The sequence below is a fragment of the Amblyomma americanum genome, chromosome 10 (genome assembly GCF_052857255.1).
Source record: "Amblyomma americanum isolate KBUSLIRL-KWMA chromosome 10, ASM5285725v1, whole genome shotgun sequence".
NCBI lineage: Eukaryota > Metazoa > Arthropoda > Arachnida > Ixodida > Ixodidae > Amblyomma > Amblyomma americanum.
This window is the reverse complement of record NC_135506.1, coordinates 102,539,164-102,561,214: the sequence shown is the minus strand read 5'-3', so window position 1 is coordinate 102,561,214 and position 22,051 is coordinate 102,539,164. Positions and strand designations below refer to the sequence as shown.

General features: G+C 45.8%; 1 protein-coding gene across 2 annotated transcripts; it reads left to right on the top strand.

The window, feature by feature from the left end:
- Nucleotides 1-311: 311 nt before the first annotated feature.
- Nucleotides 312-12,747, top strand: LOC144108818 (uncharacterized). Of its 2 annotated transcripts, none has more exons than XM_077642000.1 (6): nucleotides 312-386; nucleotides 6,389-6,509; nucleotides 6,999-7,059; nucleotides 8,374-8,456; nucleotides 9,361-9,580; nucleotides 12,640-12,747. In XM_077642000.1, the coding sequence occupies exons 3-6, from the start codon at nucleotides 7,032-7,034 to the stop codon at nucleotides 12,723-12,725; spliced, it is 417 nt and encodes a 138-aa protein (XP_077498126.1). In that variant the 5' UTR covers nucleotides 312-386; nucleotides 6,389-6,509; nucleotides 6,999-7,031; the 3' UTR covers nucleotides 12,726-12,747. The 2 variants fall into 2 exon arrangements, with proteins under 2 accessions (XP_077498126.1, XP_077498125.1); XM_077641999.1 differs by having other exon boundaries at nucleotides 6,994-7,059.
- The last annotated feature ends 9,304 nt before the right edge of the window (nucleotides 12,748-22,051 follow it).

The window sequence follows — 22,051 nt, the reverse complement described above, 5'->3', positions numbered from 1 at the left end:
GAGCCACATTTTGATAAAATGGGTGGAGGAAGCTAAGTGGGATGTTTATCCTGTTAAATCCCTCGCGGACCCTGCCATCGGCATCCGACTTTTAACCGAAGAAGGCGCCATAAAACAATTGAAAGGCTCAGTTGTGAGCGTTTTTTGGAAGGAGGGCGAGCAGCCGGCGAAAGCTGAATTGCTGTACCTAGGTGAGTACTTGTATTTCTTTTGCGTGTTTAGTCAAGTTTACGCCTTTTCAGGTAGTGGAGTTCATTTGCATTGTTTCTGACAGGTAAACAAGCCTCACTAGAAAAAAAAAGGGCGAACTTGCCGCGGAAGCGCCAGAATGCGTGGACAGGCGGAGGGAGGACAGCCAACCGTCAGCCGGGATGTCCACGTGCAATGTGCGTATCAATGATGCTGTTACGTGTGTTCTTTGCACTGTCGTTCATTTCAAAGCGATTTCAGTTCAAGGGGGGCCGTTTGAATATTTGTGCGTGCGCGGTGGCGAACGCAATATCAAGGATAACTGTGGGCATTTCACCACAGATGCTGTTATTGTAACATGCTTTTAATGCGGGGCAATTTACTGTATCAGGTTTACTAATAACTTTGTTCCTGTGCCTCTTGACGAGCAAGGGAACAAAAATTTGTTCCACGTGCATTCGCAACCTGCACGCAGAAGTTGCATATGTAAACGCTTTACTGCCTAGGCCATCGCTTATTTTCTCTGTGTGGTATTTAAATAGTGTCTTATAAATTTTTGCCGCAAAAGACGGAAAGGCGGGAAACCAAATACTTTAGAAGACATCCAGGCCTGGGCTGTTTGTACACGCCTGAGAAAAAGTAGAGACCACAAGAACGGTCACACAACTGCATGCAAGGGCTATAAAGTAACGAACTGCTCAGGACTTTGTTAAGGTCTGTTGCCAATTATTGCATTGGTGCAGATAGTAGTTCGTTGCATGTGCTTAGCAGCCCAAACCTAGCTGATGCATAGGTGCCCCTGCGCTTGCTGCTACAACGATGAGTTGCTAATCATTTGTAATAGCATGATCTACAATGCTGCATTTTGCTGCTGATGGTAGGGGTTTTTGTGTGTGGGGGTGTGCATTGATCAAATTATCATCAGACTAACTATGCTACGTCCACTGCAAAACAAAGGCCTCTCCTGCTTCGCTTAAACTGACCCTGTCGGGTTCCAGGCATAGTTAACAATGTCTCCTTAGAATCTTTTAAACATCTCCTCATAATGTCTGGGTATAGCTGTGTAAACCTGCGCAGTCACGAAATTTATGAGCATGAGCACTGAAGTGCGTGCCGAGCAGCCTCGAACTCTACTTGTGGTGATGCACGGCGATTGCTTTAAAAAACAGTAGAAAGGGAGGTGCGTTTCTCCGTTTGCCAGAAGCAGGCAAGGCAGCAGAACCCTTTTTGCCACATTGTGAAAAGTAGCCACCGCGCATTGCCACAACTAGAGTTTGTAGCTATCTGCCATAGGTTTCTGTGTTCACGACCATAAGTTCATTGCCTGCACTGCTGTCGGCACACTTAACACGAATGCTTGACAGCATGGCTTGGACTGACGCCAGTTCCATTGAGCGTTGGCCACTGTTGCTGAGATAATATCTCAGTATGTTTACGGCAGCTAACCACAGCTGGAGTGCAGCTCGATTTGACTGGTCGACTTGTCTTACTCCTGTGTCTGACCGGCGGGGGAAGAGCACCCACTTGACAGGCTTGTTTTGCCACTTTTTGGTCATGGCTGCAGTCTCATGTGCACCCGGAAAATGTTGCGGTTTGCTTATCTCAGCAAAGCAACATGGTGTGCGATGTCTTGCATGCCTTTCGAGTTTGGCCTCAAAGTGTGCATCGAAGGGTTCTTTGCAGGGCGGCTTCCTGCATAGTCCATGCTGCTCTGGAGATCTAGTGTCGGGGCATAAGAACTGCACGTACATGTCTTGAGCTAGACTCGTTGATGCGATTCAAACTAAGCTTTTAATAAAGTGGAGTTTTAGGCCAGTTGGTGATTCATGATATCCAGGTTGCCTTAGCATGAGACAAACGAGGACAAGAGAGGGACACAGGACGAGCGCTCATCCTGTGTCCCTTTCAACACAGACTGCTGTACAGGGCAACACTCATCAATGACGTCTCGTCTGGAGTCTCCAAATCTGCAGTGTCGTTTCCGCGATGTTCTAGGTTATCCGCAGTTTCCTTTTCGCACTCAGCACGGTTCCTTAATATTTGGGTACCATTCTTTCCATTCAGCATGTAGAAAGTGCAAAATATGATGGACCTCAACCCTAGCATTACCACTTGTATAAGTATCATATTATTGAACAAAAACCTGCAATGGACTAAAAGCTCCACTACGGTACCTGTTTCTTCCTTTCTTCTTTTAGTCCCTCCTTTATCCCTTCCCTTATGGCAGGGTTCAGGTGTCCTGTTCAGGTGTCTGCTGATATGTGAGACAGACACTGGGCCATTTCCTTTCCCCAAGAAATCAATTTTCAATTTTCTGTAAAGGGTGTGATTCCCCTAGCCTAGCAAACATTGTGCAAAGCCTGCCATTTTCTAGCCTGCAAGACAGCAGGAAAATAAATAATTTCAGGGCATATGGCAATAAAATTTGTAGGGTTTTCAAGGGACTGCAATAAATTAATTGAGATTACATAAAGCAGACGAGAGATAGGCATTTCATCACTCGTCACCCCAATGCAAGAATTTTTAAGCTAGCATCAATAACACCGAAGATATAGACGATTTAAAATTACGCTCCTCCTCTCCCCCCTCAACTCGTACACGCGGGGCACCAGACAAAAATAAAGAAAACAGCTCTGGGACTGGGCCCCGCCCATGAATACGTCATCCGCTGACGTTCCTTTTGCAACTTCCGGTTGTCGCTCCTAGCACCCCAGCAGCAGCGTCGGCGGCGTGATTGCGGCGCGCGTCGGGTTTCTTTGCTTGTCGTCTGTTGTAGTTAGCAGTAATAGACCGGAACCTCAAGGTGCGACTGCTCGCTCTTACGGCCGCGATGGGCATCGAGCCCTATGCGTTCACGCCATACCGACTGAACGCCAGTGACGACAGTAGCGACTCGACGAGCCACTGCGAGTGGCTCCGGAACTCCATACAGAAGGAGGCGGCAGAGGAAAATTGAAACCATATGCGCGAAGGCAATGCCCTGGCTCGCGCTTGCCCGAGAGAGTCGTGCGGTGGCACGAGCAGACGATTTTCACGGCTACCGGAAGTGTGCCTGTGACTTCGTGGCTGCCGTGGCTCCAGCGAATGAGAGCGTGTGGTGGCCTGGCGACGTCATGGGTACAGTGACGTCTTTTTTCACGATATAAGTTTAAAAATCGGTCACTACGAGGACACCAATCAGCCCGCAAATTTTAAAAAACACGGTTTTTAAAAATTCATAATAAATTGCCGGTTCAGTTTCGAAGACTCGTACTTGGTGTGAATGCTTCTTAGCATCATTTCTAAGCATTGAAAACATTTACAAGTGACTTATTATTCATTGCATAGTCCCATAGTCTCTTTAACGCAGTAAAACTGAGTAGAGGTCATGATTTTGCTTTGCTGGGCCGTCGACACATCTGGGGACAATATTACACTCCTGTTAAGCTTGTCTGATCTGTTTGCACTGCAACAGCCGCCGCGGTGGCTTAGTGGTTATGGCGCTCGGCTGCCGGCCTGAAAGACGCGGGTTCGATCTCGACCGCGGCGGTCAAATTTCGGTTTAGGCGAAATGCTAGAGGCCCGTGTACTGTGCGATGTCAGTGCACGTTAAAGAACCCCAGGTGGTCGAAATTTCCGGAGCCCTTCACTACGGCGTCTCTCATAGCCTGAGTTGCTTTGGGACGTTAAACCCCTATAAGCCTATTTGCACTGCAGATGTGCAATTCACGGCATAACTGTGTTCTGCAGTTTAACACGAGGTGTGTTTGGCTGCGGTGATAGCCTAGTGCTCTCGCGCAGCGGCCTGCAAATCTGATCAGTTCACCTCGCCGCGGGTTCGACTCCCAGTGGTGGATGTTATCTCGATTTCTTTTTAACTTACCTGATGTATCATCGCTATTGATAGGAAACTGCACAAGATCCAATGATCACAAAATTCCTGGTTGATGTTAGTGAGCAAAACTGCTTTTGCACTAAAAGCTTATGGGTCGTATGTGTACTCGCAGGTGGTATCGAAAATCACAGATAGCAAGTGAAATGGGTGATGTCATCAAGCGTCCTTATAGTACAGCAAGTCGAGCACTGCCACTTCAGACAAGCGTATACATGTCGCTCCTCTATACAAACCTACCACTGGCCGACCTCCATGTGGCGTCATTCATGACCTGACAGTCGTACCAAAATTGTGACGCGTCGCAGCGCTGACATCAGTCCAAGCCAGCCCAAGCCATGCTGCCGAGCGTTCATGTTAAGCATGCTGATGGCGGTACAACCTTCTCGTTAAGCTCAATTACAATAGTTGCCAACATCTCATTAAGGCTGCAGAATTCCTTTTTGTTTCCAGGGATGTCACATCTAGCTCTCTCCTTGACATTAATCAGCAACATAGTACGGTGTCACCCGTTAACATTTTATATGCTTCATCTGCCCTCCTAACATCACTAAACCCTAGACATCCAATACCTGGAAATTCTTCTAACACTGCCAGGCTAGCCTCACTCTTAAGGTTTTTGCGTTACATGTTGCCAGGTTTAGTTTCCAATGGCAGCCTGTCTGGATCGAGCGATTGTTAGGACTCTCCACTGCATTGTTGTTTAGAGTGTCGCCTTGGTTAGTTGCTCTGCGGCTGCTGGGGATTGAGAGCTAGAGGTTGATTGACTGCAATTAGCCATGGATTAACCATAATGGCATAAAGATCGGTTGATGCCAATGAAAGAAGGTCCTCCTTTGGGGCATTTTGCCACTTATTTCTTGAGCTGTATCTGACTGTAGTAGGTGCATAGTTTATAGCCAGAAACTCAACTGTGAGAGCTTTAAAAATTTCAAAACCGCCTTCACTGCTTTACTCTTATATTAATGTTAGGTGCAGTGCACTACAAACCTTGCTTATGGGGGTGGAGGACAAGGGCCCAAGTGGTTGGGAGGGTGCACTCACACTCAAACCGTAGGCAGTCGCTAAGTAGGTGCCCGATCCGCTCATCAAACCCGTAGTTCTCACGTGCAGGAGAGTCTGCCATTGTGATGAGGTCCGAATAGGCATTTGTAAATGCCACTCTGAGCCACTGGTGACAAACAGCGTAGAATCGCAGTGGGAGAGGTCATACGGTATATCTAGTCTTTAGGGTTAGAAGCCGAGCACCATAACTACCGAGCCACCCTGGCAGAGTAGATGGCAGTTGTATTGTATAATGGCATAAAACCACTAGCAGGTTTTCGCTTCATCCTTAAACTCCCATTTGATGGAAAAATAAGGGCTGGGTACGCAGTACCTCCAAAGTAAACCAAATCAATTTGTTCTTTTTTAGTTTCACATTACATATGACTGAATTGCTTAATAATCAACAAGAAAACTGTCACTAAGCATGGACTCGCAAGTTATTTGCTGCCATTCTATTAACTGGTAATGGGTGCTGCCAGGGGTCACAACCTCTAAGAGTGCCAGTGAAATGGCTGAAATAGTCCTTACATTTTGGTTGTATATTTGCCCTTTGTTTTGGTGGAGTCAAGGGGTGGTTCCATATGTGTGCACAAACATGGCTGAACTTTAGGATTCCCACTGCCAAAGCATGCCTTTGTCTACAAATTGCACAGTGTGTGCTCCTCTTTTCTTCTCAAACCAAATCAGGGGCAAACCTGAAGCGCTAATTACTTGTGGGTGTTCATATTATGAACTAACGGATGGTGCATTATGTTAATCCATTGGTGTCTTGGTTGAAGTTAGTGTTTTTCATTTAATGCATGTGGTACTTGATGAGAATATGCAACAGCAGTAAAGTGGCTTCTAAACTATAAAGGTAGTTTTTTTGCACATGGTGCTTGTTTATTTGTGACAAGTGCACACGTAAGCAGATTGTTCATATTCGCCTGTGTCCTTGATAGTGGTTTTTTTTTTGTGGATTCAGTTTTTCTACCTCAGTAATGAAATGCAATCTGAAATACTCATACTTTTCAGTGCTGGATGTTTCATTATGTTAGAAATGTGTAGCCCTTGCTAGTAGCGCATATCATGTGGACATTAGAACAGCTGAAGTGCATGCTATTCAGTTTTAAGTGGTCATGCAGTAAACTACTGCAATCATTACAAAAACCAAACCTTTTTTTTTAATACTGAAGACATCTGGCATGTATACTACAGCCAGAAGAGGTTGAAACTGCACAAGGATATGCTTCAATTTTTAAAATATTTTACATTTCAATAATTGTCATGCCACTTCTTCAGGAACACCCATGCTGTAGATCAGCTGCACAGCAGCTTAAGGAGCAGCAGGAGGAGATTTCCTGCCTGAGAAATGAAAATGAAAGCTTGAAGAGGCAGCTGGAAGCAGCCGAGAAAATAGCTGGTGAGAATTCTGGGATGGCTTCACATTCCTTGCACTTGAAATTTTAGTTTTGGCATGAAACCTGTTCTTGCAATAAATCATTAAATGCGTGCATTTTGTACTTGGAGGCATTACGTCATACATGTCTGAATACTTAGCATAACTGTGTGCAGTCTGCTGGTTCTTGATCACCACTTCACAGATACAACTGTTCTATGCCCGAAGCATACATTTGTACTGTGTTCGTGCTCAGCGGGTGTAATGTTTCCTCTTCTACAGCACTGTTTATTGTTTGCCTTTAACTGTCAAAACTTTCAGATCAAGATGGTCTCTTTATAAGCACGCACCGTTGGGCATTGTTAGTATTGCCATATCTATTGCTTAACGAAAATATTTGCCTGCCTGAGTTTTCAAACTTATGTCTGTGCTGACATTGTTTACTGATTTCATTTTCCTCTTGCTTCTTTTTCTGCTTCACCATTGCCCCGACACTCCTTTCTCACAGTGCAGCACAGCAAAATGGTTTGTTCTGATTAACCTTCCATGTCTTTCCTTTTCCTTCTCCTTGCTGGTAAGCACAAGTCATAACAATCTCTTTCTTGGTGTTCATTTCAGATATGAGTGTTTTAATCAGGCTGGTTAACAATGCAATATTCATTTTTAATGTAAGACGTCTGTGTTTGTTTTTAAGCAGAGCGACATCTCGGACATATCTTGCAATTTGAGATTTTATTTATGCGCAATATACTCTAGGGCATCTCATGGACTCAAGCAAGGCCCATCATATGAACTGTGTGAAAATGTTTGCAAAAAGTTCTTCAGTTGATAGCTTGTGGATAGGCTTTGCACTTGGAGATGTTTCTTCATTTTTAAAAAATGTGTTTGTCAGCCAGTTGTATAGATGACAGATAGTGTTCAACCTAACACCCAGTTTCTGGAGAATCTTTGAGAGAGCCTTGATACAGTACACTCCACTGAAATGGCTCATCATTTTGTACATGAACTAGGTTGAATTCCAGCTTTATTCTAAGTAGCTATAAACCTTTGGTTCCACACATTGGCGAGCAATATTCACTACTAATGTTAATAAACTTTCCTAGAATCTATGCGGCTGCTACAGCTTAGATGCTAGGCCCCTTGCGCTTTTTGAAGGAGGAAACAAAACCTTGTGGCAGTATTTTTATTCATGTAAATTTAAAATATAGGCCAGCGATAGGAATGCCTCTTGAATATTTGTGTATTTTGGAAAGGAAAATGTACAAACCCTGCTCTGCGAAACAGGCATTGGCTACCCTTAACATGCCCAGAAACCGGTGTTTTTGTTTTAAAGGGCCCCTGATATCATTTTGATGGGCTCATTCTAGTGAACCAGATTTGTAGAGGTGGTCTTTGTGGGCATTCGAGTCATATTTGGAAGCTCTGCATGGACCCTATCATTTGGAAATAATTTTTTTAAAAATCTGCTCGCAGTAGCTTGCAACCGGTTACGGAGACACGCCTCACCGCCTCTGCCCACTGATGTCATTGGGGTGGGGGACGCACGATGAGGTGTGTCTCCTTAATCGATTGCGAGGTACTGCGAGCAGAGATTTAAAAATTATTTCAAATTTTAGTGTTCATGCACAGCTTTCAAATATGAATTGAATGCTTATAAAGACCACCTCTGCAGATATGTTGCACTAGAATAAGCTCATCGAATTCATTTCAGGGTCCTTTTAACTGATTCCATACTTTTTTATAATGGTAGATGTTTATAGGTGTGTTTTGTTTACAACTGGAAAATAGACTACTTACTTGCGGGTTGCTGCCTGGGCTTTGAGTGGTGTGCTCACATTCTTCCTGTTTTAATAGAATGCTAACAATTTTCTTTCCCTGTCCATTGCAGTGCCAGCCAAAATGGTGAAACGGCTGGAGAGGATGCTGGAGTCCAAAAAGGAGCCAGATCAGCCTGTTGTGCCATGTGCAAAGGTTTGTGAGCTAAAATATGATCGTTGCACATACTCTTGAATATACAAGTGAGGTACTCTTCTGCGTTTGAAATTTTCTCTGGCATTCGATAGAGAAGTTATCACGGCTTCTTGAATTCATGCATGAGCCCATTAGAGGCATGTCCTAAAATGTATATCTGCATGTCTACAGACCGTCGCCCCACCGGACAGTGAAAGGGAGAATCGCCAGAAAGAGGGCACTGCGGGTGATCGGCAGCACATGCATGTTTTTTGCTTAGCCAGCCACGTGCAATCATCCTTGTTGCTTCCTCAAGGCATGGAGACGAAATGCTAAATCAGACACGCATTGGTGCCTTAGTATACCAACTGAGCCGTCTACAACCATAAATTCCTCAAATCTTTTCCGCGAAGTGCTGAGCACGAACAGGTTATGAAACACGTATCGAAGAAATGACCAAATTAAGTTATGACTGGCTGTGCACTAATCAGTTGCAGTGTGATCAGTCCTAAAAAAATTGGCAATTGAAAAGGTTATTGTAGAGGCATGCATGTAAATAGATGCTCAGGAAACCCCAAAAAGCCCTCCATCATACCTCGGTGTACCATAGATCCAATTTGAGGACCCCTGAAGTAGATGGTCATACAGTGCAATATGCTCAGGTAACGTGAAAGAGCCCATGTTTTCCTGGCAGGCACTTCATCTAGTCGCTAGGCTATTACAGCACTACAATTCGCATTGAACCCATTAATGCAGGATCTCTTTCGAAAAATTTTTGCAGTTGCAGTACAGTTAAGTAATTTCCTCGCATTAAACAACTGCTGACATCCCAACTGCACAGAGGATAACGGGCAATCTAGCATTTCCATTGAAACAGCTGAATTCGCTTGCTTGCCTTTATCTTTGATTGCTGTGCTGTTTGCAGGTTGACATTGGGAATGGCGTACTGGTTGACCGCACCATTCTGCAAATGTTGGAGCGGCAGTGTCAAAGCAGCCCTGGGAAATTCGCCAGGGCGCTCCTTCGGAATGTGTTCACGGAGGAGGAGTTGAGGGGAAAGTCCCTCTATGGGATGAAAAATAACGTGCAAAAGGGCCTTCCTGTGAAGGAGGCCCTAGACCCTGTTCGGCTGTCTGCTGTGATAGGTGAGTGTTCCATCTCTTCTCTGCTTGCTTGCTTAAAAATTAAGGGCCAAACTATAGCAAAGCATTGAAGGAAAAGTATAGGCCATGTAGTTAAGTTCGAATTTTAAGTTATGAGAGAGACCCGGCTGCTTGCAAGACTTTAGAGCAGTCCCTTCCAACACTCCACTGCCTCGCTGCTCAGAAATTTGGTGCACTTCTTTTATGGGCTGTACTGTCATGGCTTCAGCCTAGAAGGCTAATTTTTCTAGCGCCAGATTAACATAACATTCCACAGCACAACAGCACTTGCAAGTGTGTGTGTATTGGTTGCGCCCATGGCGACAGCACTGCTTTTGTGCCATATTATGGCACTTGGCACCCCCCTTTTCTATGTCTACATAAACTTTTCCATAGGTGAAGACTACAAGGTCCACAGACCGCAAACTGCCTTGTGCTAACATTTCTCATGGTTGTTTATTATATTACTCCTACCAGAAATGTGTGCTGGCAGATATCTTAGCCCACATGGTATGCTGAAAACACCAAACCTGGCATGTGCAGTCATGTGTGAAGGTGGAGGGACCACATGAGTGGGGATGTTTGCGTGGCTGGCAGAAGTGTGTGGGCAAATAGGATGACATATTTTATCAGTCACCCAATGCATACCTTAAAAACAGACGCTGCACCATGAGAAAGTGCTGGCACGTGCCGCATTTGCTCGCGTATAACCTGCACCGAAATTTAAAAAAACGCCTTTAATAAGTGAGGGTGCGAGTTACCTGCTAATTTTTTCTTTTGGGGGGTCAGCTTCACAGCAGTGCGCGATGGCGGCCTTCCACGTGTAGTCTGCCATTCTCATTGTCGTCAACGCTTGTCAAGTCGACGAGGGGCCAGCGAAACGTGTAGCGGAATCCACATTCATAGTCTGTTTATTCTTCCGCCGCCATTGGCCACGTTTTCTTCAGACAGTGTTGTTGAGCCTAGTGTCGGGCACTCTTTCATGTACTGCACCCCAGTTTGCACTATTTCCCTGCTTTGTTTTGGCGTCATGAGTGCGACTCGGTGGCAGTGTTTCGCAGCGAAAGAGAAGTTAAGCGGAAAATTTCTCTTGCTGCCGACGATATGTGCCAAAGTTGTGCTTTCACTGTCTACGCTAGACAGCAAGGTCACGGCGTTTAGCTTAATACTTCCCGCGCTTCCTTCATGGACCTGGCGGGGCCATGTTATCCACAACCCAAGTGTGCACTACACCGCTTGTCAAACACACTCAAAGACAAGGCACTTTTCGTTCAAAGCAATCACAAAATGGCGAATGGATGTAACTTCATGAAGACGGAGCGTCACTCTGTCGACACGGTCGGAGAAATCCAAGTGACGAAACGGCGAATGACTGTATGAGACCCGCTGTGGTGGCTCAGTGGTTAGGGAGCTCGGCTACTAATCCGGATTCCCCGGGTTCGTACCCGACCGCAGCGGCCGCATTTCAATGGAGGCGAAATGCACAGGCGCCCCTGAGTTGTGCGATGTCAGTGCACGTTTAAAGATCCCCAGGTAGTCGAAATTACTCCGGAGCCCTCCACTATGGCACCTCATTGTTCTCTTAGTCCCTTCTTTATCCCTTCTCTTAATGCACGGTTCAGGTGTCCACCGAGGTGTGAGACAGATACTGCGCCACTTCCTTCCCCCAACAACCAGTTTTTAATTTTCAACGTATGAGACAAGCGATAACTGCCCCCGAGAATTTTGGCAACAAAAGCAAGTTGACGGCGATGACTATCCGACTGCCACCTCGAAGTGTCAGAGATCGCAGGGACCTCTACTGGCAAAAATGAGGTACCAAAAGTATTTCAAGCCAATCCAACTGCAGAGTAAATCCACCTCAATCCAAGATGGCGCCTTTTGCGCCAGCAAAAAGCCAATAAGATGGCCGATTTTGGCCCGCAGGCGACTGAAATTAGTCTGAAAAATCAAACTTTCGGACTTTGAAAGTCCAAAATATCCGTCGTGAATACGTATGCGCTTCTATGGGGTAACTGACAGTGCCTCATCGAACTCCGAATTACTCGTCGGTTACTGCACTTTATTACTTGCTAAGGAGGCACAAGATAAACTGTGCGTTCATGAAATTTAGCGTTCTGTAAGCTCGGTCCTCATGACTCATTTCTGGTGCAAATAGCTGAAGCAAGCATGGGCACATTCAGTTGGGTGAGGTATGCGAGATCTGCCTTACCACTATGAAGGTTACCATAGGCCATAACAGGCTACTGTATGAATAATAGGACTCTTTAGAAGACTGTTTTGTTTGAAGCAGAGTAAAACATCTGTGCTGACATGCTTTCTTTGTGGAGTGCCATGGAAATCAGAGCTATAAAATTGAATGTTCTATACACAACTGTAATTAATGCACAAGTAGCATGGCAGTGGTTCTTTAGGAAGGTAGTTTTATCTGCTTGTGCAGTTTAATTGCTTTTGCTGCTTTTGTGTACTTAGCATTTATCTTAGTATAACCCAGCCTGCCCAACATTGTAGTTTATTTTTTTGCAGTTACTGTTTCTCAGTGGTTGTGGATGTCGAATTTTCTTTTACTTTTCCTGAACAATTAATATTGCTGAAACTGTTCAAGACTGACAGTATTGAAGTGCACATTCTGTGTGTAACCCGATGCTTTAGTGTACTCTCTTCAGTTTCATGTACAAGGAGAAAGTAAGCATAGTATGGTAATGTTCACAGAGTTGAGGCAGCTAGTTGTGGCAATAGTTTCAGTTGATATCATGCAAGCAGTGACAGGCATATTGACTCATTTTTGACGGCACATGTAATTTCATGCATGCCCCAGTGCAGTGGCTCAGTGGTTATGCACTCGGCGGCCATATTTCAGTGCACAGAACGCCATGTGGTTCAAATCTGGAGCCTTCCACTGCGGCGCCCCTTATAGCCTTGTGTTGTTCTGGGATGGTAAACCCTATATACCATACCAGTATGATGAGGTGATCAAGGGCAGTGCTCACAAATAATATTGACTTTGTGTTTCAGTTGATATGTAGCACACTGTAATTGTGATTTGTTTTATATCTTTGCAGGGTACACGTGTGACCATTTTCCTGGAGTCAATGTGGCGTATTTAAAAAACAGCCTGGCAGCACTCCTTGCACGGGAACTAAAATAAACTGAAATGAGTTCAACTATTATTTCCTGCCTTCTGTTAAAAAATGAATATCCAACTATATTTGTTGTTGGTCAGTAACAACGCGCAGAATATGCTCATAATCTACAGTTGACAGAACTACTTGTCTCTAAGCTAAGCAGATATCTGAAATATCACTTCTTGAAAGATTTGCGAGTTGAATGAGTGTGATGCAGTAAAATGGTTGCTTCATCCAAAATAGTTCAAACCAGCTGTGCACGAAAAAATTACTAATGCATGCCCACTTTATCCAAGGTACACACTGGCTTCATCACCTAGAAAGTGCACTAGCCTGTCTGGAGGTGAATTGTGATATGGCGCAGCTAAATTAACATGACGTACATACTACAGCTTTAAGCTGTACAAAACTCATGGAAATGGGGATGAGTCAGGCAAGCTTGTGCTTATCTGACAGGTGGTAGTAAATTTAGAAGGACAAGGTGATTTCTATGGTGCATAGTAGGAGATGAGGCATTGCATTGGGGAGGTGTACCTGCCTGCCACCAGCTCTGACTTTAGGTCCTGGCTGGTAGGTAGGTAAACTCTTTTATTGCGCCCAAAAACAGGGGACCAGTCAAAGGACCGGTTGCGCTGACTTAGAGGAGGTCGGCGGGGATCCTTTGGGATGCCGCGGCCTCCACCGCGCGCTGGATAAGCCAGCGTTGGTCTGCTGGCTTGGAAGTACACAGGAGAGACTCCCACGTCTCTGGGGTGTTTGCGTTGTCTGTGTTGTAATGTGTACAAGTCCACACCATGTGTATAAGTGTGGCCGGAGTTGAGCAGTGTTTACACATGGGGGCTATCTGTTCCGGAAAGATCCTGCTGTATAAGAGGGGGTGTGGGAAGCTGCCAGTTTGTAGTTTGCGCCATTGGACGGCCTCGCGTCTTGTTAGATCGCGGTGTGCGGGAGGATATGTGCACCTTTGGAGTCGGTAGTGCTGGAGTATGTCCGTGTAAGTGGTGAGTAGAGAAGCGCGTGGGATATTAGTGTCAGCGGAAGCAGGGTGGCTGATCATACTCTCGGCTCGGCAGCTGAGATCTCGAGCGAGAGTGTGTGCCTGGGCGTTTCCGCTGAGCGACTCGTGGGCTGGAGCCCAAAGAAGTAAGCGAGATGTGGAAGAGGGTGCTGTAGAACGTAGAATGTGTAACGCCTGGCAAGAGATACGGCCAGCATCGTAATTGCGAATAGCCTGTTGAGAGTCACTGATGACGACTTTGGTATTAGGGTCAGCTAGTGCGAGCGCAATGGCAACCTCCTCAGCTGCGGTGACTGTTTCTGCATTGCGAATGCTGCAGGCTGTGTACCAGCTGCGGTGAGGGGCGAGAGCTACCGCCACCATCGCTGGCCTCGATGGATGGTAAGAGGCGTCCGTATACGTGACGTCCGGACGTCCGCTGAAGCGTTTCTCGAACTGACGAGCCCGGTCGGCCCGTCTCTCGGCGTGGTGTTCCGGGTGCATCCGTTTGGGAATGGGAGGAATGCGGAGATTTAGGCGATATTCCGATGTAAGTTCAGCGTAACTTGGGGCCGATTTCGGCGGGGAGATCCCAACTTGCTGCAGTACCGCTCGGCCAGCGTGTGTGAGTGAGCCGCTCATACTGGGCGGTGAGGGTTGCTTCGATCAGTTCGCTCACGGTATTGGAGATTCCGAGAGCCATGAGCTTATGGGTAGCTGTGGACATGGGAAGACCTAGTCCTGGCTGCCGATAGCTAGAAAAGCACGAGGTAGTAGTGATCGCTGTACAGTATGCACTGTACTGCGGCCTGGAAGTTTTCTGGACCAGGAATCATTCGCCCAGCTTATTCATTGTGGCACTACTTTCACCCCTCAAGCTCATCACCATTTTGTACTCTTCAATGATCCGGAACAATCGCTCATGGCCCCAGATAGTGTTACAAAGACGACGAGGCTGGCAGTGGCATGGTGCTCGTGCCTAACCGCCATTAAATCATATCTCTGCCGTTGCTCATCGCGCCTCATTCTTTGGCTGGCCGCCACGTGCCAAGTTAGCTGCTGGCTAACTTATGATCGTACACATTTTTTGTTGTTTATTGGTCGAAATTCAACAGATAATCAACTTTTAGCTTTTCAACATCACTTCAACAGAAAATCAACAGCAGTTAGTGTTGAATTAATTCAACACATGCACAACAGAAACTCATGTGCCAATTTTCAACATGGGCTCAACATGCTGTCAACACTGAATCACCCAAAACTCGCCACCTTTAAAACACAATTTCAACAGTGTGTGTTGACATGGGTTGCTGGAATTTCAACACAAAGTCAACATTGATTTCTGTAAGGGCTGAAATCGCACAGCACACGGGCGCCTTGGCGTTTTGCCTCCATAGAGACGCAGCCGCCGAAGTCGGGTTCGAACCCGGGAACTCCGGATCAGTAGCCGAGCGCCCTAACCACTGCGCCACCGCGGCAGTCGCCTGCCGCTCGTATAAATGTGAACTCAGTGAGCACTGCTTTCCGCGATAAGCAGGAGCAACATTATTGTAGCGAAAGCTACGCTAGGCTAGTAGAAGCGAGTTTCTCCGTGCCTGTCCGAGGCAACAGCAGCGCATGAGCCGTAACCATGCCAACCAGATGCACAGGTCCATAGTTATTCTAGCGCTGTGCTGCGCCGGTCTCCACCACTGCGCCGACTCGTGAAGTGATGTGCCTCATTATGCGGAATCACTGCGCATGCCAAACTGCTCGCCGGTGGTGCGGTCTCTTTTATCGTGGCTATATGCGTAGCTGAACCACGGCCAGTCTCGAGGGCGGCGCGCGCTCTTTCATAAGAAAAGCGCGCGCTCCCCTCGAGACTGGCCGTGGCTGAACATATAAGCCTGAAAGTGTGCGCTTCGTAATCATACGCGCCTTGGATGAGCGGAAGGTGAGCGCGCGTACAGTGCGCCGCATCTTCGGAGACGGCGAGTAGCCGCATCGGACGGCCCGGTAATCCTTGCTTGGAGTGAGGACGCCCGAAAGCGTACAAATGATAATAATAATAAAATTTATTGCTCCAAGTACTTGAAAATGGTACAACAATTTGGCCTCCCAAAGTCTCATAGGACTTGAGTGGCAGAGCCCGACAGACAGCCGAACCGCGCAGACATACACACATGAACAAGCGCACATTAAAAATTACCGACTGTCAAATTACTGCAGTCCCAAAGTAAAAATAGACAGAAAACCCAATTTACATATGAAAAACATCATGAGAATAGGTTGCGAGGAAGAAAAACCAAAATTTCGTGACAATACTTACGCGCCGCGGTGGCCCAGTGGTTAGAGCGCTCGGCTACTGATCCGAAGTTCCCGGGTTCGAACCCGACTGCGGCGGCTGCGTTTTCATGGAGGCTAAACGCTAAGGCGCCCGTGTGCTGTGCGATGTCAGTGAACGTTAGATACCCAGGTGGTCGAAATTATTCCGGAGCCCTGCACTGCGGTACCTCTTTCTTCCTTTCTTCTTTCACTTCCTCCTTTATCCCTTCCCTTACTGCGCGGTTCAGGTGTCCAACGATATATGAGACAGATAACGCGAGATTTCCTTTCCCCAAAAAACTATTATTGTTATTATGACAATATTTCAGATCAGTGCAAAAAATGCAACAGAAATCGGTGACATCACAGAATTTACTTGACAGGTGGTAGGCCATATGCGTACAACGTCGTAAACCCACAAATGAGTGTACTGCAGCACCTTGTTTATTTGATATTTAGTTTTTTTTTCGGGCAAACACTTGGATGTAACCGGTTAAAGTAAAAGGGAATGTAAAAATCTCTTACTCGCTTTCCATATCTTTTAGACCGTCGGGGAATACAAAGAGGTTCCTTCGGTAGAAGAGACCATGTTGGAACATACGGAATCTTATAGTCACTCAACCACAAATGTTTCAGGACAATCGTTTCCATCAAAAGGCGAAAGATGAAAGGCTAAGCATGCGTCTGAGACATCAAAAGAGCGGGAAGGGCCTCTCGCCAAGCGGCGGCGTGAAGATGCGGAACGGCAGAGACACCGAGTCATTGTTGCCGAACTACGAGAAGAAGAACGTCCGATGGAGCAGAAAAAACACGGCACGAAGAAGACGCGCCGGATGACTGACCACACCATACGGCTGACACCAGTGCTCCAGCAACAAGGGATTTCGAATCCTTTCGCTACGTGTGTCCTGGCCTAGCTGAGCTAAGTCACTGGCCATTTTTTAAGGTATCAAACGGAAAGCGAGATTTATAAAACGTGCAAGCGATAATGCTGTTTGGCGGCTTAGGGCACTTGGGACGAAACCGGTCTTCGCCGCACGCCGTTCGCGCCCTCTGGAGAAGGGTACGGAGGACTGTACGAACTCTCGTCCCTACATCCTAGCTGTGTCAAGCGAAAAAAAAACTAGCTGCGGTTAAGCTACTGCTGAACCTGGTTAGAGATCGAAAGCTGTGGTGTATCGGGGAAGTGTAGACGCGGCTTGGCGTCTGTAACGTTGAGTGCAGGTGGCAGTTAAATTAATGTTTGATCGTGAGATGTTCGTCACTCATAATCGCTGTGGGCCCGCCGCGTTGGCTCAGTGGTTAGAGCGCTCGGCTACTGATCCGGAATTCCCGGGCTCGAACCAGACTGCGGCGATTGCGTTTTTAAGGATGCAAAACGCTAAGGCGCCCGTGTACTGTGCGATGTGAGTGCACGTTAAAGACGCCCAGGACCCAGGTGGTCGGAATTATTCCGGAGCCCACCACTACGGCACCTCTTTCTTCCTTTCTTCTTTCACTCCCTCCTATCTCTTCCCTTACGGCGCGGTTCAGGTGTCCAACGATATATGAGACAGATACTGCGCCATTTCCCTTATTATTATAAAGCTCACCAGCCCCATCACCTGACCAACGCGACTGCTCCCTTACTTCCTCACCGAAGGGCGAACCTGATAGTGCCCTCGCTCTGCTTCGGGCTCTCCTCCTCGACGCACTTGAGGGAATCTCGTTTCTGAGCGACGACGTGGCTCAGCTACGGGAGGAGAATGAGCGCCTCCATGGCGACAACTCGCGGGCGCTCGCTCTCCAGGCCGAGGTCGTTGCCTTTCTGCGGGCTGATGTTCGCAGCCTACGCAAAGAGCTTGCGCGGCGCCCTGCTTCATCTCAGCGTGACCCGCCTTTCGTCAAGCCCCTGTCCGCGAGCAGTTCTTCCCTTATGTTCCAGCCATCTAAGAGCTACTATTCTGCCCTTCACTGTAGGAATGCACCCGTTTATTTGGCCACCTGCCCAACATCTGCGTCTGTACCCCCAATTATGGTTAATTTGCCTGATGCGCAGAAGAAGCACCGAAGCCCAGCCATCACTGGCTCGTTGAGCTCATTTTGCCTGAACGTCACCAGACCTCACAAGCGACCGACGGCTATTTTCGTCTCCAAGCTGTGCCCTGAGACAACGTCGGCGGAAATGACTAACCATCGCAAGTCCGTGAATCTCACCCCCCTTTCCTGCCGGCAGTTCAGAACGAAATAAGACTCTTACTCGTCCTTCTACATCACATTCAGCGAGGAATCGTACGATCAGCTTGTTGACCTTTCGATGTGGCCTACGGGCTGCATCTTCAAGGCTTTTCTTGGAAAGCTCCTAGATGGTATGCTGCATCCTTCCGAGCTGACAGTTAAAGGCAGACAATCCCATATTGGATATTTATTACCAAAATGCCCGAGGTCTTCGGACTAACGGACCTGTATTTTTTTCATCTGTATTAGGCTCTTGCTATTCGGCTGTTGTAATTACTGAAACCTGGCTGTCTAGCGAGGTTAACTTAGGTAACATCTTTCCTAATAATTATTCTGTTTTTTGAAGTGACCGCCCTGAATCAGCTCCTAAGCAAAAAGGAGGTGGAGTGCTCATTGCTATTGACAGTTCCGTGCAGTTCATTCGATGTTCCGACCTGGAAACCATCGAAGAATCTGTTTGGTTAGAGCTCACTTTAACTCGCCATTAAAAACTTTTATTGGCAACTTTCTACATTTCCCCTAATCTGCCTCCTCCTGTCTACGATGATGTACTACATTCTATCAAATGTGTTATCACTTCTCATAGCAAATCAGGAAACAAATCTGATGTTTCGAACTATCGCCCTATTTCTCTTCTTTTTGCAACCTCTAAGCTTTTTGAATTAGTTTTACACAAAGTACTTTCCTTCCACCTCAAACATGTAATCATACATAATCGGCATGGTTTCATAAAATGTCGTTCTACTACAACTAACCTTGTGACTCTTATGATGGATGCATCAGCTGAAGTCCTTCAGACGTGTCAGGTAGACGCTGTGTACTGTGATTTCAGCAAAGCTTTCGACGTTGTTACTCACTCATTACTTCTTCAAAAGCTTCTGCTGTTTGAGATCGACGTTTCAATTGTAGCCCTCCTAATCAACTATCTTCTTGATCGGTCCTGCTTTGTCAGTGTAAATGAACAGACCTCATTTGTTTACACTCCAACCAGCGGAGTTCCTCAGGGCTCGGTTTAGGCCCGCTTCTGTTCTCTGTTTTTATCAATGACGTTTCCTCCGTGGTCAAAAACTCCTCGTTTCTCCTTTATGCGGACGATATAAAAATGTTCAAGGCAATACATACTCTCCACGATTGGTTGTCATTGCAATCGGACATATCCGCCTTCTCAGATTGGTGCTTGAAGAATGGGCTCACTCTCAATTCATCTAAAACCAAGGTTGTCTCATTTACGCGTAAAATGCAGTCTTCTCTACTCTTATTCTGTGAATGGTAGGCCGCTGCCCAGGGTTGATGAAATTAATGACCTCGGCATACTTTTCCAGGGTTGATGAAATTAATGACCTCGGCGTACTTTTCGACCGTAGCCTCAACTTCTCCTCTCATACAAAACGCATTGCTCTACGGGCTATGCGTACACTCGGCTTCATCTGCCGGCTTTCGAGAGAGTTTCGAGCCCCACTTCCTTTCTTAAAGCTCTACCTCTCCATATGCTTGCCGCTTTTGGAATATGCGTCTGTTGTTTGGAACGGCACTTGCCAGTCGAACTGTGAAAAAATGGACAGAGTTCAGCTAAAGTTTTTACGCATACTTCGGTTTTCTTGCAAAACTTCCAGCTCTCGTCCCAGACGGAGTAACTCACTGCAGCTTCCTTGTTTTAGCTGCCGTCGCGTTAGGGCAGATATAATTTTCTTGTGTAAACTTCTTCGTGGGCACATTCTATGCCCTCAGCTCCTTGCGCGTATCCTTTTTCGTGTACCGCAAAGGGCATAAGGGAATTCACACCGTTCCAAGTTTCTGCGCCCCTGTACTTCCTCTCCCCTCTGGACAGAATGCAAAAGTTGTTTAATTCTCTTTGTGCTCACCTTGATATATTCGAAAATTCTCTCCCTTCCTTTATTTTGGATGCCCGTGACGTTCCAATTTGAGCACTCTTTTTCTCATACGTAACTTCCCTTTTCATGCATTTTGTCTTTACTACACTTGTGCATTTTCACCGGTATTATATTGTTTTTTTCTCCTTAATTGTTCATCACAACTACTTGTTTTCATTAATATTGTTTCTTTATTACTGTGTACTCACGCCTGATTGTCTGTAACGCGTTCAATAATTACATTTCTTATTGTGTATGATTGTATTTCTAGCTTGTATTTCAGAGGTTTCTTATTCGTTCATATTAGTATTGGCTTTCTTCTTGTTTGCATTTTGCTATATGCTGTACTTGGCTGTTATCGGTCGTTCTTGTGTTCATTCTCTTTCTTTATTGTTTCATTAGTTATTTATTTGTCTGTTGCCTGTTGTAGCGGTTTTCATTTACCGCTACTCTCGCTGTTTTCTTGTTTTCGCATTTTGCTTCATGCTAGCTGTCACGTCTAGTTTGTCTTTTTTTTCTATCGCCTTGCTGCATTACCTCCCCTGAGTGTCTTCCTTTGTGGTGAAATAAATTTACATTTGTGCGTGTGAATGGAGTACCAGCACCAATACCTTTGGGTTGTTCCTGGGCACCGAAAACCAAAGATTGGTTGTTGTTATTATTATTATTATTATTATTATTATTATTATTATTATTATTATTATTATTAATTATTATTATTATTATTATTATTATTATTATTATTATTATTATTATTATTATTATTATTATTATTATTATTATTATTATTATTATTATTATTATTATTATTATTATTATTATTATTATTATTATTATTATTATTATTATTATTATTATTATCGGTGGCAGCGAGCTCGGACAGCACATTTCTGCTTTTCGTTCGACAGCGCAAAGTGGAAACCTTCTCTCAGAACCATCTTGAAAGCACTGCACTGCAAGCCACAAGTTAAAAGGGGCGGACACTTCGTCCGCGGTGCAGTCGGTGGCAGCGAGCACGGCCAGTACATTTCTGCTATCATTGGACAGGTAGTGTGAGTTTGATTTTGCTCCATAGACCCGCTTCACTATCGCTATCTGTTAAGTTGTCTGAGCTTTTGTACCGGTGATGGCTGATGATTGTCTTGTCTGCCAGAAGCCATTACCTGACTATGGCCGTTTCGTGAGATGTGTAGACTGTAAAGAGCCGTACCACTTGGGGCAGAACTGTTCAGGAATCGCTCCAAATACATTCAATACGATGGGACCGCAGAAAAGAGATGTATGGGTGTGCAAAACCTGCCGTACCAGCAGAAAAGGCGGTAGTTCGACTTCACAGGCGCTACAGTCGACCGGCAGCGGGGACCTTTCAGAACTGGTAGCAGGATTAAAAGCGATAAAACGAGATGTAGAACACCTACCAGAGCTGTTTGTCAAAGTCGACTCGTTGTTTTTGTTAAAATCAGATTTCAGTAAGCTTTCCACTGCGTACAATGAGTTGGAAGATTCTGTAACGATGATGTCAGCAAAATATGATGATGTGGTCGTACAACTTAAAGTGGATAAAGAAGAAGCGTCGGATTACAAGAAAGAAATACATGAATTGCAGGAAAAGGTGGTTGATCAGGAGGCCTTGATTCAAAGACTACAACAGGGGTTGAATGATATCGAGCAACATAGTAGGAACTTGAATGTAGAAATCCTTGGCTCGCCATTTAAGTAGGAAGAAAACCTGTTTGAAGCCCCCAATTCTGGCATAAAAACTTGATCTTCATAAGCCAACTAAATGAGAAGTTGTGGCTATCCACCGTCTTCCATGCAAAAAAAAGCATCGCCGACGGTCATGGTGAGATTCTCATCAGTATCAGTTCAAGAACGCTGGTTTGCAGCGCGTGGAAAGCATCGGGGACTTTTCCAGTCGAAATCGTTGCCGGGGCTCTACTTCAATGAAAATCTGACCGAG